We start from the raw sequence: 17,500 nt of genomic DNA, 5'->3' as shown, positions 1-17,500 counted from the left end.
AAAAGACATGGAACACAGAGTCAGGTACATTGCATGATGTACAAAGGTTAGAGACCCCACCCCCCAACCTTGTAAGAGACACCTTTGTGGCCATAGCACAGTGTGGGATGCGCCACTGAAGGTCACCAGCTCGTCCATGAAGGTGCTGCGGACTGGCCGGCACCCAGAAAAGTCCTCCACTTAGTGTTTGGCCGCCCATTGAGTTGCGAACCGTAAGTGCTCTTCACACACATATGGTATAGCAGCCTCTTCCCAACTGTACAAAAACCCAGCCCAGTACAGCCTGTCCATGTAAGCAGTGAGCCCACCTGCACCCCTACCCCAGTGAGTTTTGGGGATATCTTAAAATCAGGGAAAGCCAGTGTGTCTGTACCCACACCCCTGGCTAAGCCTGGCCCAAAGGACCGCCTTAACCCGTCCGGCAATGAATCCTTTAAGCTCCCCAGCAGCCTTCCCATAGTCCTCAGTGACCTGAACCCCAGCTGTTGTGCCAATAGCTCAACAGGCTTCCACCCCCCATCTGGTAGGTCTAGCAGGTCTCTTACCCTTGAAAACCCCCGCCCCAATGAACAGGTCAATTAACAATAGTGAAAAAACCTGCTGTGCCCCAAGAAACTTCTGCCCCAAGGAACTTCTGCCCCAAAATGATCATCACCCTCGCTTGACATACTCAAAAGTCCAAGAGCTTTGAACACCGAGCTGTAGAAGGAGGAGTGGGGCTGCACTCTTCTCAGCACCCAGTCACAGTCCATCAACACCAGGTGTTTATCAAGCAGCCCGCCCCCTGCTTTCCTGAGTACTGCCAGTCCAAATTGCACCCATGGTGTACCCTCTGGTGAATACAGCCTTACAGTCTTTGAAGTGTCTGAAGACGCAATGCCAACACCTTTGACTCCACATGTATTAACCCCTGCCCACCCTCAGACAAAGGCAAATGCAACACCCCAGGAGCCAACCAGTGGTAACCATACCAAGAAAAATTGAGAAATTCCCTTTGGATTGACCCAATGAGTTCACTGGGTGGATCCAGCACTGTGGTCTTGTGCCAGAGCATAGAGGCAGCTAGATTGTTAATCACAAGACACCGGCCTCTGTACGATAGTTGGGGCAGCACCCACCTCCCTTTGTGTAGTCTCCCCCTGATATTGTCCAAAAGCCCCTCCCAGTTCTTGCCCATATACTTCTCTGACCCCAAAAACACCCCAAGGATCTTGAAACCCCCCTTCCCCCATACACATGTTTTGGGCAACTTTGGAGGCGGGGCGTCTGCCCAATCCCCCAACAGAAGGGAAGTGCATTTATCCCAATTGATGCTGGCTGATGTAGCTCTTCCAAAAAGGTCCAGAGCCGACAACAGGACAGCAATGTCATTGTCGTTCCTTATCACCACCGTCACATCATCAGCATAAGCTGTGAGTTTGACAGGAGGTGAGAGAGGGCAGCCCGGTGCGGTTACTCCAGTTAGATGCTTCCTCAAATGCCCCAGGAGGGGCTCGATTGCAAGAGAGTAGAGCAGCCCGGACAAACGGAAACCCTGGTGAATGCCCTTGCTGACTGGGAACTGCCTTGTCAAAGATCCATTGATCTTCAACATACTGTACACATCCTTGTACAGGAACGAGATGTATGACGCAAACCCCTCCCCAAACCCAAAGGCTTTCAGGGTTTTTAGCATGTACATGTGCGAAACTTTGTCAAAGGCCTTCTCCTGGTCTAAAGAGAAGAGACCAAGATCAATTGAGTGTACCCTTGATGTTGTAATTATGTCCTGCACTAAAAACAGATTATCAAAAATTGTCCTTTTCGGTACACAATAAGACTGGTCCTCGTGAATAAGCGACGCCATGCACTCCTTAAGTCTATTTGCTAGAGAGAGAGAGAGAGAGAGAGAGAGAGAGAGAGAGAGAGAGAGAGAGAGAGAGAGAGAGAGAGAGAGATCAATCTGCAGTGTAAAGCGCCTCATCTCATCCGCTCGGCCGGCTGCCGTAATCTGCTGGCGGTGTTTATCCAGCTGTGATGAATGGCAACTGCTCCACCAGGCTTTTCCATTCCTCTACCTCCCTCCCTCCCTCTTTCCCTCTCTTACTCTCTAGCTCTCTCTTTGCTTCTCTCCTCCCTCTACCTCTCTCCCTGTCTTCACTCCTCTCTCCACTGCTCTCCCTTCCTTTCCTAGCTCCCTCTCTTTCTCTCTCGCCTCTTTCTCTCCTCTTTACATCTCTCTCTTCCTCTCTCTTTGCCTCTTTCCTTCTTCCTCCCTCACACTTTTTATGCACTCCTCTCTTCCTCTCCCTTCTTCTGTCTTCAGTTCATGCCTCTTTCCCTTTCTCCCTCTCTCCCTCCATTTGTCACTTCCTCCTTTCCTCCTCTCTCTATCTCTCTCTCTCTCGCTCTCTCTCTCTCTCTCTCCTCTCCATTCCTCCATGTCTGCATTCCTGTCTTCCTCTATTCCTCCTTCCCTCCCCGGTCATTTCCTCCATTGCTCTTTCCCTTCCTTCCTTCACTTCCTCTCTCTCCCTCTCTCTTTCTCTCTCTCTTGTCTCTCCATCCTCCACCCCATCTCCCCTTCCACCCCTCCCTCCTCCCCCTCTCTTTTCCTTCCTCCTTTCTGTCCCCAAGCACTCACACACACCACTGACACATTTGGAAGTGCAAAGAGGCTGCCAGCCTGGCCAGAATTCATATAGATTTAATTTAAAACAAATGTGCAGTAGACTACTGTATGTGTTGGGCATGGCTGAAAAGAAGAATTACTTCTTTGTTGAATTTGTTGTGAAATTGTTAAGAAAATGGAAATATGGCTGATGAAAAGAAAAGATGAATGATGTGTGTGTGTGTGTGTGTGTGTGTGTGTGTGTGTGTGTGTGTGTGTGTGTGTGTGTGTGTGTGTGTGTGTGTGTGTGTGTGTGTGTGTGTGTGTGTGTGTGTGTGTGTGTGTGTGTGTGTGTGCGCGTGCGTGCGAGGCAATACTGTATGGAGACCTTTGGGTCAATGTCACACTGTGATGTTGGCAGTTGTTGTGCTTGCCGTTATTCATTTTCTAGCAAGGCTCCATTCTGTTTGTCTCCTGTTAACCCTTTCCTCCCCTTCCCCCCCAAATCAGATCGGGAATCGTCCAATGAAGATGCTCGCCTTCCCGAGGTGACGGAGGTGCTGCGTCCGCAGGTGAAAGTGCCGCTGTTCCCTCGGGACTCCATCAACAGCAAGAAGGAGGTGGCCAGGAGGAAGGACCTGAAGAGGCAGCAGGGCAAGCTGAGGACCATCATCTACGGAGAACACACACCCCTCAGCGTGGCCGCCAAACACCAGTCTGAGTTTGTGAGTCACACACACACACATACGTGCGCGCACACACGCACGCACGCGCACACACACATACATGCACGCGCACACACACACACACACAGCTGACCGTGGACAGAAACCAGCCAGAGTATATGAGTACACAAGACATGTGTACACACGCACACACACACTGACAAACACCAGCCTGAATTTGTGAGTACACAGACATACATTCACGCACAAACACCCACACACACACACACACACACACACACACGCACACACACACGCACAAACACAAACACACACACATGCACGTACACTAACACAACACATACACACACACATGCACGTACACACACACACACACACACACACACACACACACACACACACACACACACACACACACACACACACACACACACACACACACACACACACACACACACCGTTTAACATGGACAAGTATCAGCCTGAGTTTATAAGATATAAGACATGTTATAAAATACAGTCTCTCTCTCTCTCACACACACACACACACACACACACACACACACACACACACTCACACACACACACACACACACACACACACACACACACACACACACACACACACACACACACACACACACACACACACACACACACACACACACACACACACACACATACACACACACACCGTTTAACATGGACAAGTATCAGCCTGAGTTTATAAGATATAAGACATGTTATAAAATACAGTCTCTCTCTCTCTCTCTCACACACACACACACACACACACACACACACACACACACACACACACACACACACACACACACACACACACACACACACACACACACACACACACACACACACACACACACACACACACACACACACACACACACACAGAGAGAAACAAGCTTGCTGAATGGTGGTTGACAAGGTTTTAAAATGAGACCAGGCACAGTTGTCTCATTTGTCTCAGCCATTTTCAGTAATTAAGCATGTGAAAATACCTCTCTCTCTCTCCTCTCTCTCTCTCTCTCTCTCTTGGCTGACCCAATTTAAAGGCAAGGCGAAAGAAAGAATATACAGAGGAATATCAACCGCATTGCTTGTAATTGGCCAGCGGAAAAAAGAGCCTGACCTATCAGTGTTGACGTCATAGCTAAGCCTTGCGACACATGTGTGCAGTGTGTGTGTGTGTGTGTGTGTGTGTGCGTGTGTGTGTGCGTATGTGTTTGGCCTGTCTTGGCCTCATTACTAAGCTGTGCAATATATGCGCTCTGCTTCAGAAATGTGTGTGTATGAGGGTGTGCTTGAATGTAGACAATACACGGCTGTGTGAAAACATCCCTATTAACCTAATTCTTGGACATTGTGTGTGTGTGTGTGTGTGTGTGTGTGTGTGTGTGTGTGTGTGTGTGTGTGTGTGTGTGCGTGTGTGTGTGTGTGTGTGTGTGTGTGTGTTGTGCGTGTGTGTGTGTGTGTGTGTGTGTGTGTGTGTGTGTGTGTGTGTGTGTGTGTGTGTGTGTGTGTGTGTATCCATGTGCTTACTTTATTGCTAAGAAATAACTGTATTGTGTGTGTGTGTGTGACATTATGTGTGTGTGTTCGCGTGCGTGTGTGTGCGTGTGTGCGTGTGTGTGTTTGTGCGTGTGTGTGTGTGTGTGTGCGTGTGTGTGTGTGTGTGTGTGTGCGTGTGTGTGTGTGTCTGCAGGGTCCATGTCGGAGGAAGCTGGATGGGATAATTCAGAGGATGAAGGACACTTCTAGAGTCATGGCCCTCACCCTCTACCTCCCCAACTGTGACAAGCGGGGCTTCTTCAAACGCAAGCAGGTACACCAACACGCACGCACGCACGCACGCACGCACGCACGCACGCACGCACGCACGCACGCACACACACACACATGCACACACACACACACACACACACACACACACACACACACACACACACACACACACACACACACACACACACACACACACACACACACACACACACACACACACACACACACACACACACAAACACTCTACTTGCCCAACTCTGACAATAGAGGCGTCTTCAAATGCAAGCAGATACATTAAGTATACCGAGCCCCCCCACCCACGCACCCCACCCAACTGCTTTTCCAAAACCAATTAAAAATGCAGGAAGGCATGACTGACATGTGCAATTGTGTGACTCAGGGGCTCAAAGACAATAGTTAGATTCTGTGTTTTGGCACATTGTCTCAAAGTTGGACAAAGAAAAACAAAAGAAGAGGGAGATTTGAGAGCACCCCATGAAATCCGAAACTGCATCTACGAGGCCAAGAAACTTTGTTTGCCGTCTAAATGTTGCCCGACTCCCCACCCTGCACATCACATTACCCGAAAAGTCGAATAACAACCACGGAAAACAAACTTGTATAATAAGACAGTGATGAGAACACCGAACAATGTCTTTCTGTGTTACGGTCCTTGTCTATCGGCTATTTATTGACTTTAAAATGTGCATTAAACATTAATCGTCGTTCTTTTGCAATGTGTTCCATGCTGAGCAAAGGCTAATGTGTTGACAGCACATTTGTACATGACACTACACCAGAGATATTCTATTTCAACAAAGAAAATCTTAGATTACACTTCACTGACATTCTAACCCACAGAAATGACAGTACATTAAATTACACTACATTACACTTTGCTGACACTTTTATCCAAAGTGACTCACCGTTATTTACAGGGTGTTGGTTACAGCCCCTGGAGCAGTGTGGCATAAGTTTACTTCCTGAAGGGTACCTCAGCCATGGAGTCTGGTAGGCAGTGGAAGGTTGGCAAATATACATGTAGTTATTCAATGTTAAGCAACCATCCCCCTGAGCAGCCCCGCCGACAGGGGGGGACAAAAGGGCTTTTTGTCCCGGGCCCTTGACTAGGGGGCGTGACGTTGGGATTTATTATTATATGGTCACTTCAAAATTGTGTTGATTTAGGGAAGAAAGGTGCTTTATTTGCATTCAAACAATGACGTGTAGATATTTGCCTTCATTGCCCTTGAAAAAAACGGCCAATAACCCCCTATCACCCCTATTCCAAAATGGTTTGGTCTTTCTAGAAAAAAAGACATCATTCGATAAGTGGTCAGTGCGCGAACCAATTAGTCAACAACATGCACAAGTCAGGAGCGCTGAAAAGGAAAGAAAGGCGAAAAAGAGATGAAGAAGCCAAAAGCCTGAGGGGTTCTCTACATAAATATTTCAGAAAATACTCGGGTGATGCAGCAGGTACCAGTAAAAGCAGCTGTGCAGCAGATCCAGGTAAGACACGGGGCAACTTTTTCCAGTCCCGTCGTCAAGTAGCCTAACTGACACAGGAGGCCGTGAGCAAGACACACGGAGATCAATCAGACAGAGAGGGGGCACTGAATAATTGTATTACAACGGCTTAATTATACTATGTTGCTTACGCCTATATCTAATAGAATCTATGAATATGCGCATAAGCCTACTCCGCAAATATGTTTCCAAATCAAATGTTTCAGGCAGGGACGCGCACAGGGATGAACACAGAAAACGGACATTGTATTATTTCCTAACCAGAACAGCAGCTTAATAACATTGTGCTTCAAATCTGACTGTCAGTTAAGAATAAAATGCATATGAGCCCACACAATCATACCAGAGATTCTATGAGTAGGCCTAGCCTATTATAATCTCTGGTTGTGTGGGATAATGCCTCGAGCGCACGTTTGCCAGGAGGACAACCAACTTTTTAAACAGCGCTATGCAACGCTATTGCTAAATCTCCGCTTAGCACAGATGCTAACAAATTATCAACCTGTTAACTTTGTGAGGAGAAATACAGTGTAGATTCATTGTGCATAGTTTTCTGTAAATTGACATATTCCTGTGTTAGGCTACTCCTGCTGTGGGAGGCTTTGACGAGGGAGGGAGCACAGCAGCACACTCTGTGTGTTCCTGTTCACTTGCTCTCTGTCACGTTACTTGAGGTCAGTCATAGTTTTGATGTGCAAGCCTTCAAATTGCCAAATTACACTCAGGCTACACTTCTGTTATTAATAGAAATGAGAATCCTATCTATGTTGTTTCTTTAAAAATATGTAGGCTGGACTGCATGGATAGAACAATGTTATGTTTTCAGAATGGTAAAATTGTTTAGGGTTTTTTTTGGCGGGGGGGGAGGGGGGCGGAGGGGTTGTCGGTGTCGGTGGAAGGGGGGCCCAATCAGAGATTTTTGTCCCGGGCCCAGCCAAAGCTGTCAGCGGCCCTGCCCCTGAGACAATGTTGGCCTAAAAATGTTGCTGAAGGAAAATGATTGCCAATTTGTCAATAGTGCTGACAAGTGTACCGTTAACCCTGTGGTATGCAGCAGAGAGTTGCAATACAGTGGAGTTGCATTGAGAGCTGAAAACTGTAGTCTGTCCCTTCTGGTGGGATATCTACCAACTTCGTCCCAGTGCTGGTAGTTCGTTACTAGTTTCAAAGTGAACCTGTGTTAAGGGCTTCAAAATGTCTCTCTCCCTTGGTGGAACATCTGCCATCTTTGTCGCAATGAGCACAGTGTTCTGGTTTCAAACAGAATATTGCCAGTATTCAGTTCGGTTGAAGTTCCAGAATATTCCGTTTACATTTGTGGAACAGTACACTGCTACCAGAACATTCTCAGAAAATAGCCACATGTCAAATGAAAAGAAAAAAGTTTAAATGACTCATACATAGACCGAATACTGCCACCATTCCATTTCCATTTACTGGAATATTCCTGTTCCTATTCATGTTATGGTTTATGTGCAATAAATTGATGTTGAGTGCTGAAAAGTGTAGTAAACCTCTTCTGGCCTCTTCTGTCCTGCAGTGCAAGCCGTCGCGCGGGCGCAAGCGGGGCATCTGCTGGTGCGTGGACAAGTACGGGGTGCAGATGCCAGGCACCAGCTTCAGTGGCGGCGACCTCCAATGCCGAGACCTGGACAGTACCAGCAACAGTAACAACAACGAGTGAGCCCCATCGGCTGCTGCCCGCTCACTTCCTGGTCATGTGACCCACATCCATCCAATCCCCACCTCTTCCCTACTTCCTGTTCCAACCAAGATGGCTGCCTTCTGCCACCACCGACTACAACGTCTCATCGTCATCATCATCATCGTACCTGTGCAGAAGCCTTTTGTAAGATTATTAGACCTTGAATTTGATTGTCTGCCTAGTTTCTGTTTCATTTCCAGTCCTGAGAGTGTATGAACACACGGAGAGTTTTTGATGTGTTTTGAGTTCCACATGATGATGAAAGATGTTGTACGGCCACCATGGCAGCATCATGTCCACTGCCAGCCACTCTCAATGCTCGTGCCAGAAAAATGATGACAACCTCTTTATTGGTTTTATTATGAGTGTGACCTGTATATGTCAAAGTTAGTCTTTGTCTAAGCACTTAAAAATGACGACTTTATTTTCAGGTTAATTTCCTCTTCATTGTATCAAGTTTGTTTGAAATGTTCAGTACAGTTATTGATTAAAATAGTGAAATTTGTTTGTCAAACAGAGAAAAAAAGCTTCTGGCAACCACTTGCCTTTGACGAGAGAGGTTGAGTCTGTTGACTAGCCTTTGTAAGCTAGCTTTTTTTTGTAAAATGCTGCGTCCTTTGCTTGACAAGTACTGTTTTATATTTGATGATATCGACTATGGAAGCTACATCAGACCACTATTCACTCAGTATCAGCCAATGAGACGCAGGTCTAGTTTGGGTGAGCTAGCTTGAACTTGTTGAATCAGAAATTCTCTCTGTGTGACCGGTTGTAGAAAGAAACCCATGGGCCCATGCAGATGCTTTAGAGATCCCCCCCTCCAACACACACACACACACGCACGCATGCACACGCACGCACGCACGCACGCACGCACGCACGCACACACACACACACACACACACACACACACACACACACACACACACACACACACACACACACACACACACACACACACACACACACACACACACACACACACACAAGAAGGTCCCATGTCATTTGACTATTTCCACGACTGCCTATCCCTCACGGTCTGTCTCCCTATGTAAATCTCAGTGCCTTTTCTTTTCTCGACGACACACAGACACTCACACACACACATCTCACACACACGCAGTGGAGCGAAAGATTTCAATACTGATTTACATCAGCCAGAGCTGCAGATGTGGAGAGGCCGACAGATGCCCTCATCGACACCACGCTGCACACACCCACCACCAGCTGCTATTAGGGAATGCTTTTGGCAATACGTAGAGGGATCAGGGTTGCTGACAGTGCTGGCCAGGCGCAGGACAAAGTCATCTGAAAGCCCCCACCACCACCTCCCAACCCTCAATACATACAATATCATAAGGACCCCATTCTGAGCCCCCTGCCGTCTGCTCTGACAGTCAGAGAGAGTGAGTTGCATTGGGCATTGTTGACTACAACAAAAAGTAAAGTCTGAAACGACAGGGTTCAGAAAGCTGAGGACTATGGGTGGGACCAAATTGTTATAGTTTGTAATTGCCTCTGCAAGCTATGACCAATCCCAGCCATAGTGATTAACCCACCTCAGTGATCCAGGTCTCTGAAGACCTCCAGTGGTGCAGTACTAACCTAACTTGCCAGGCAACATTTTTTTGCTTAGCTGACTAGGCCAGGGGCATTGCATTAACACGAGGGGCATTGCATTGTTGTAACAGACCACTCGCTTTTCTGGATCGTGAGAATCACAAGATCTTATTTCTTGATGCTAGTTCCCTACGCAAGAGCAGAGGTTTTTGTGCTTTTAGATGTGTGAAACTGGGATCCTCCAAGAGTTTGTAGGTCGAAAGCTGTACCACACCAATATCACCAGTATCGATGTGAATGATTGATTTGACACTTAATGTTACCCACCCCAGTGTCTTCCCTTTCTGAGCATTAGAACCTGAGAAGCAAGTTTCGTATCATTATTGTTGTTGGTGCCAGGGTCGCTGACAGCTTTTGCTGGGCCGGGACAAAGTCACCAAAAAAGTCTCCCCCACCCAAAACATACAACGTAGTGAGCCAGTTCTGTGCACCCACTTCTCTCTGTGCCATGGTCAACTCACCCCTTTGCCCCTCCACTGTCAGCTTCTCTGGCTGTTGGTACCAAACCCAGGCCAGTCAAGCAGCGCCCCCACAGCGTCAGATCAGACTCATAGCACAAAGTTATACAGCTGTGGGATCGCCTCCAAAGGCCCTCGCCTCCCCAAAAGTTGGCACTCAGAATCATTTGGTGAAACTCGACTCGACGACTCCACTTTATGTGAAGGAAGTGTGGACGCACCCCAGACTTAGGGGTCTTGTCATGCCAGAATGACTGCCTTTCTCCGGTTGGTGGTGGTGGTTTGTGAGTGAGTATGTATATGTGTGCTTTTGCAGCGTACAGTTAAGTCTGCCGCTTTGCTTCCAATAGTAAATAAATCAGGAAACAGAGCTGTAATGGTTTAAATAAACAGCCAAAGTATCAAGTTGGAGATGATTGAAGCGTTGATGCGAGATCGTTAAACCACTGCTTTGATTGCTAAGCGGGCTCCGAGCCTTTGGTCCAAACCCAGTCACAGCACAGAAAAGGTCTGCTTTGTGTATTTGTGTTTTGGAATAGTGGTCGTGTTAGCTCTGCAGGAATCGACCGAATGACCTTGCCGTTGGATGTGACCTTGTTAAACTCACTTTTAGAGAAACCACTAAGCAGCCTGAACGAACCATGAGTGCACTGGTTCAGATAGGGGTCTGGTGCGAGGCAAGGGTTGAGCAAAAGTTTTCGCTTTTGGTGGTCTATCTCTGTAACAAAAAAATAACACACTTATGGAAAACCACTTTGTCCCAGCATGCCGTTGCTAAAACATGACTTATTTCATAATGCTTTAATGCTATTGGCCGGAGAACTGAGAACTGGCCTCCAGCGTTCCATCACAGAGATCTAGTCGCCATGACGATAACCAACATTCAACACCACTCTGGAGATTGGAACACTAGTATGAGAGAGGAGCAGATCTGAAGAATGTGGACACTCCTGCGTCCTAGAGATTTTGGGGGAATATTTCAGGCTTGGGTTTGTTTATTCCTACATAAGCTCATCGTTGGTAGGCATCCAGAAAGCATTTTTGGGAATGAATTACAAGAGTGCTTTAAAGCCACTGGGGAGAAACAAACTTCCTTTGCTGTGGCTAGGCGTTGGAGCAGCATCGAAGGCAGCTCTGGTAAACAGCAATGAGTGTCCCGTGTTCATAATTAGGAGGACAAATGTCCAGAACCGATAACATTCATCACAGTGCTGGATAAAAGGCTTAACGAATCTGTAGCCTGCTATGGTCCAGTAACTTGGGTGAAGGGCTGCTGGTAGTTGCTTGCTTGACTAACACTGACATGAAACAAAAAGTCTGTAAGATGCAGACTCTTAAGACGTCCAAACAAATGCCCACCCAGTGTTATTTGGCTTAAAAGATGCTGTATGTCCCATGCTAGTGTTGAGAGTGCCTCAAGTCTTCTCAGTCGTAGCCTACCACCATGGCTGCCGGCCATTTGTGGAATGGGACAGAGACGAGATACTCTGTTGTCACCTAGCAACAACACTTGAGGGCTGTTCTTCCTTGTTAGATCTCTCAGTTCAGCATGGCCTCAGTCAGGGCAGCTGGCAGCTTTTCCAGGGCCCGGAAAGTCATTTGCCATCAATTCATGGCCCCCTCTTCCTGGGCCCGGGACAATTGACCTCTTTGTCCCTCACTGTTGGCTTCCCTAGCCTCAGTAATAGGCCACTCCCCTTCTCCATCAACCTGTGTGGTAACGCCTAGCAACAGAGCTATTCTGAACCACACTGGCAAACCCCATGCAAACGAGTCATCTGCCCGCATGAGTAGTGAGGGGTGAGGAGTGGAGGGTGTTGTGTTGCATAAAACTCATCTGCCTGGATGAGAAGAGATGGGTACGGTTTTCACACTTGTCTAGCAGTTATTCTTGCCACCTGTCTCGGTTTCACCTGATTGGCCCTGTTTTAATGGTCTGCCCCAGGGCAAGATCCTTCCTTGGACACAGAATGAAGAGGGTCGATTGGGTTGTTTAGTAGTCCAGTTTTTCCCCCCACACAGAGGTGACAAGCCTTCCGTCAGAAGGGGTGGGCAACGATCAACACTAGTTCATCTGGATTGTGGTAGCGGTGGGGGGTGTGGAGAATCAAGATATAAAAACACAGCCCTTCACAGTAGCGGAGCAATTTTCACCAGGGCCCCTGGGCACTCACTGATAGCCAGCCCCCCCATACAACCTACCAATAAGGCAGGGCCCTTGGCCCAGAGCTCACTAACCTGTCCCATAGCTTCGTTCCTGTTGAGGAGAGTGAAGTATTGAAAATCATTAATCATAGCCACTCATCTGACACACCACTATCATCGTATCTAAGTTGAAATGACAAATGGTGTCGCAGACACAAACAGCACTGCCAGCTGATCCCCTGGGACTTGGCCAAGGTCCTCCTGACCCTCTTATTTTAGGTGTGTGTGTGTGTGTGTGTGTGTGTGTGTGTGTGTGTGTGTGTGTGTGTGTGTGTGTGTGTGTGTGTGTGTGTGTGTGTGTGTGTGTGCGCGTGCACGCACGCGTGTCTGTGCGTGTGTGCGTGTGCGCGCGCATGCATGTATGTATGCAAATGTATGCATGTGGTTAAAACTAGCAATATCACATTGGCCCAACTGAACTGGATAAGTCAGCATGCCCTTGAAGCGAGACACTAGATCATGTGGTGTTATTGTATCTGGTTCCACTGCACCACTATCTGTATAAGGATATCATCATCTGTCACAGTTATGCCACTTTTTATTTTGTTTCTCTTTTTTTCTCCTATGAAAAGAAAAGCTTGTATTTCTGCCACACTGTTTTAGACATGGGGAAAGATAAAATACCTACATTGGATGGGAGGGAAAGTTTTAACAGTGACACCACTTCATTTGGGTGGGAGGGAAGGGTTTGACTGCGACACCATTTCATGCTTCACCCTGCCCTGTTTTTTTTGCTGACAGCAATCATGCACAAGTCTTCCTGTAAAGAAAGGACAGAAATGGTATCTCCAATATCACTGTGTAATATTTATTCACCTTGTAATTTATGTACTCTATCTTTGTCTTTTTGTAATGACAAAGCATTTATTTAAATAAAATTCTGTATTCATTTACAAAGTGAAGTTTGTGTGTTTTTCGTGTCAATTCTGAACCGTCAGTATACTGTGTGTTCTCATACATGTTGTCAAGTAGAAATTTACTCTTGTCTGTATCAGAGTAATGAGAGCAATACAACCAAGAACATGAGGATGTTGTTTTAATATTTTAATATGTGTTTAATACAATACTGCAAGACATTAATATAGAGCACATTGCAATGTGTCTGGTACATTCAATACAATGGCATTCGACAGAACCACAGAGTATAGATGCACGGTTAAAAAAAACTTAGATTCTACGTTCCCTCCACACTCTGGTCAAAACATACTACAGCTGGAACCATGGAACTGAGGGAAGAAAACCAACATTCCGAGGAAGAATTTGTCTGAAACAAAATGAGAGAACGTCTCCAAGAAGGAACCGAAGACGTTGGTCCAAAAGTAGGATACTGAGAACAACAGTCTCTGATTGGGCACTTAAAATCATTTTCTCGTATTATATATTATGTAAATTTTCAAAGAGTAGGATTTGGCTCCAACTATAGGCAGCCTACCTCTTCTCTCATATTATATATATTGTGCACCGTAAATGGTAATGGGTGAGGTCTTGGCTTGGAAGGGCCTGTTTTAAAAACGTGTCTTTGTGCAGGAGTCTGAGACTCGAGAAATCCAAATCATAACGCCTTAAGGAAAGGGCTGAGGCCACTGATGATAGCTACCACATGTCCTCGAGTCAGCTCATTGAGGCCCAAATCAGCAAAAATAAACACCAAAAGTGGAGAGCGTTTGGAGTATGCACCTGTGCGTGTCTAAGGTGGTCAGAGTTTGTCTTTGAAGCTCCCCTTCCTGCACCTTAATAAACATCGCCACATGAGGGCGGTATAAGCACCAGTAAAGACTGACGTCTTGCATGAAACAGACATTTTGTCAGCATTGACTTTTATATACCAAACATGTGTTTGTATTACACACACCAAAAAAAAACAATTGTAGCTTAAAAGCACTTATACTTTGTGCCTGATAAAACACATTTACCAGTTAGGAATGGATTAGAGTTTTAAACATCAGACGAGGACATAGTTAATGTGTTAAAATGTCTTAACATTATTACCATGGATATAGAGTTAAAGACTCGTCACATGTTAGTCTACTAAGTCAACATCATTTTGGAAGGCCCAAAGAGTCTTCAGTGGGTCATAGCTTAAAGCGGCAGCCCACCATTTCTGGAAATAATCTCATTCTACATCTCCCCTTGGGTTAAATGATTGAGCTTTCCCTTTCTCCGGTACTTCCAGACATTCTCTTAGCCTGGCTACACTAATTCTAACCCCCAAGCTAGCTATAATTGACTCCATACAATTGAATTATGAATGCTAGTTTGGAACTCTTAGAAGGTATACCACCAGACTCAGAGAGTGATTGGAAGTAGAGGAGAACAGTAAAGCTCAATCATTTAACCCAAGGGGAGGTGTAAAATGGGCTTATTTCCTGAAATGGTGGATGCCGGTTCCTTTAAAATCCCTCTTTGCCCATGGGTTCCCTGGCGATTACATGGTAAAACCCTACAGAACTGACAACAACGGAAAAAAAATGTCTTAAGTTCTATCGACTAACACAGAGCAACAGCCCTTATTCAGCTGCACATCAATTGAACAGACTTAATAATGAACCACAATAACACAATGGTGAGCTTATAAGCATATGGCATAGAGAATATGCCACATAGTGGATGTTCTGAAGTATAAGGCCTACGGTATAGCTTGTACACCTGTGTACAGATGCCTACTGTATTTGAATCGGTATCCTACTGTGTAACTCTTCTCTTCTCATATCATCTCTTCTAGTCATTACCGCTATGTACTAAGATACATATTTGGCAACAGTCATCGATCTGTTGAACTTGTTTCACACTTAAAACAAAGCCACTCGTTACTGTCTACAGCCACTCTCACAAACACATGTGTATCTGTACAGAACACTGTAGGGTCTAGTACTGCCACTGCTGGCCTTGGCCGTACCCTCCGATGGTTAGGTAAGGTGTGTGTGTGTGTGTGTGTGTGTGTGTGTGTGTGTGTGTGTGTGTGTGTGTGTGTGTGTGTGTGTGTGTGTGTTGTGTGTGTGTGTGTTGTGTGTGTGTGTGTATGTGTGTGTGTGTATGTGTGTGTGTCTGTGTGTGTGCGTGTGTGTGGTACAGGTCAGATGTGTCATAGGTCTGTGAGTGTGTGCGTGCGTGCGTGCGTGCGTGCGTGCATGCGTGCGTGCGTGCGTGCGTGCGTGCGTACGTGCGTACGTGCGTGCGTGTGTATGCATCTGGGTCCTTTGGTGGGGAATAGTGGTGTGATGTGTATGGGGTCTGTATCATTGATAAATTAAAGGGTGTTCAAAGAGGTAAAGGACAGTGGAATGCAGGCTATAAGGCAGACCTGGAGTCAGTAGGATTGGGATATTTAAAGGCACACTTTGGGTCCGGGGTTGGGGGGCATTTCTGAGGGGGTCCTTATGAATGGGTAGAAGGCAGATAATAAGGCAGGCGTTTTGTTTTGGGGTGGTGTTAATTTAAAGGCATAGTTGGGGGCTCCATCTCGGGGCCGCCGAGGTACTGGCTGCAGTTGGGGTCCCCCCTGACCAGCGGGGACTCTGGGATAGCTCGGCCGGTGTGGGGGTTCACGCACCAGCACTCCCCACGCTGGCCGTTCATAGACATCTTGCACTGGAGGGGAACGAAGGAGACAAAAGAAAACCAAGTCAGGGATGTCAAACTCAGGTACGGGGCACACCAGATCATATTAGATGTCTATAGTTGGCCCACATAGTCCATTAATACACTATGTAGTAACAGAACTTGAAAGCAACATTTGGTGTCTCACAGGCATATGAGTGGGTCCAGCACAGTGTAAAATCTCACCTTCAAATACAACAGAATATGCACAGGAACATTTTGACTGCCATACGATGGAAATGAGTGCTTCATTCAACTTTAGCCAAGATTTAGATTTTTGTAAATTTCAGTTTGGGATATCAAGGGATATCAACTACAAAGGCAGCGATACACATAGAAACTTCATGGACGTCTTGCTCTGGGAGGGGACGGAAAAGGAGAGGGGGAGAAGAGAAAACCACTTCTGAATAAAGCAGGAGTAAGTTAAATGGCTTGCATGGATATGATTTAAAAACAAAAATGTAAAAAAAAAAAAAATCCACACACACTGTACTGCCGCACATATGTGTGCTATTGATTATGCCCCCGTTTGTCAGTCACTTTGGATAAAAACATCTGCCAAATGTAATGTAATGTAACATAATGCTATGTGAATGATTATTTAGCCATACTGTGCCTTTATGGTTAGCGTGCTTAGATATATGTGTAGGGGGATGACACGAGTGGGAGAACAATAGAGAAAGAAGATTGAATGAATGAATGAATGATTTTATTTGACAATCTCAGTTCTTATATAATAAACAGACACATGATACTTGAGAGCTTATTTCCATTGTGGTCTTTTGATGTGAAAACGCGATAGCGATGTAAGGGATCTAAGAAAAAGTTAGCAGGTGATTTGCATTAAGTTGAGCGATGGGGGTCCATGAGAAGGTTGGTCATTCAGACACACCCTGCATTTGCAAACCACAACAGAGAGGTTCAAGAGGAAAGGGCAAGAGAGAGAGAGAGAGAGAGAGAGAGAGAAAGGATGAGAGAGAGAGAGAAATTGTGTGTGTGTGTGTGTGTGTGTGTGTGTGTGTGTGTGTGTGTGTGTGTGTGTGTGTGTGTGTGTGTGTGTGTGTGTGTGTGTGTGTGTGTGTGTGTGTGTGTGTGTGTGTGTGCGCGTGCCTGCGTGCGTGTGTGTGCGTGCCTGAGTACATGTGTGTGTGTGTATGTGCTCTGTACACATCACAGCATCAGTACTGCTGGGGTTAACTTAATCTTGCACCAGAGCAAAAAAGACGGGAAGAGAAGACAATGGCGGGATAAGAAAAACATTTTTTTATAAAACCAACAAACGATTCAGTGAATAGGAGCGAATAAG

General features: G+C 46.2%; 2 protein-coding genes across 2 annotated transcripts in view; one reads left to right on the top strand and one right to left on the bottom strand.

Annotated features, from left to right (window-relative positions):
- igfbp5a (insulin-like growth factor binding protein 5a) overlaps nucleotides 1–13,472 on the top strand; it is a 26,798-nt gene extending 13,326 nt beyond the window's left edge. Inside the window, exons 2-4 of the mRNA XM_063211536.1 lie at nucleotides 3,101–3,315; nucleotides 5,000–5,119; nucleotides 8,150–13,472. Of these exons, the coding sequence (XP_063067606.1) occupies nucleotides 3,101–3,315; nucleotides 5,000–5,119; nucleotides 8,150–8,293 (479 nt within the window). The 3' untranslated portion in view covers nucleotides 8,294–13,472. The remainder of the gene's footprint in view (nucleotides 1–3,100; nucleotides 3,316–4,999; nucleotides 5,120–8,149) is intronic.
- A 2,135-nt stretch (nucleotides 13,473–15,607) lies between these two features.
- Nucleotides 15,608–17,500, bottom strand: part of igfbp2a (insulin-like growth factor binding protein 2a) — a 36,316-nt gene continuing 34,423 nt past the window's right edge. Inside the window, exon 4 of the mRNA XM_063211535.1 lies at nucleotides 15,608–16,185. Coding sequence (XP_063067605.1) covers nucleotides 16,027–16,185 — 159 coding nt within the window. The 3' untranslated portion in view covers nucleotides 15,608–16,026. The remainder of the gene's footprint in view (nucleotides 16,186–17,500) is intronic.

This window comes from Engraulis encrasicolus, chromosome 12 (assembly GCF_034702125.1).
Source record: "Engraulis encrasicolus isolate BLACKSEA-1 chromosome 12, IST_EnEncr_1.0, whole genome shotgun sequence".
NCBI classification, from domain to species: domain Eukaryota; kingdom Metazoa; phylum Chordata; class Actinopteri; order Clupeiformes; family Engraulidae; genus Engraulis; species Engraulis encrasicolus.
The sequence above is the reverse complement of the archived record's forward strand: the minus strand, read 5'-3'. Positions and strand labels throughout refer to the sequence as shown.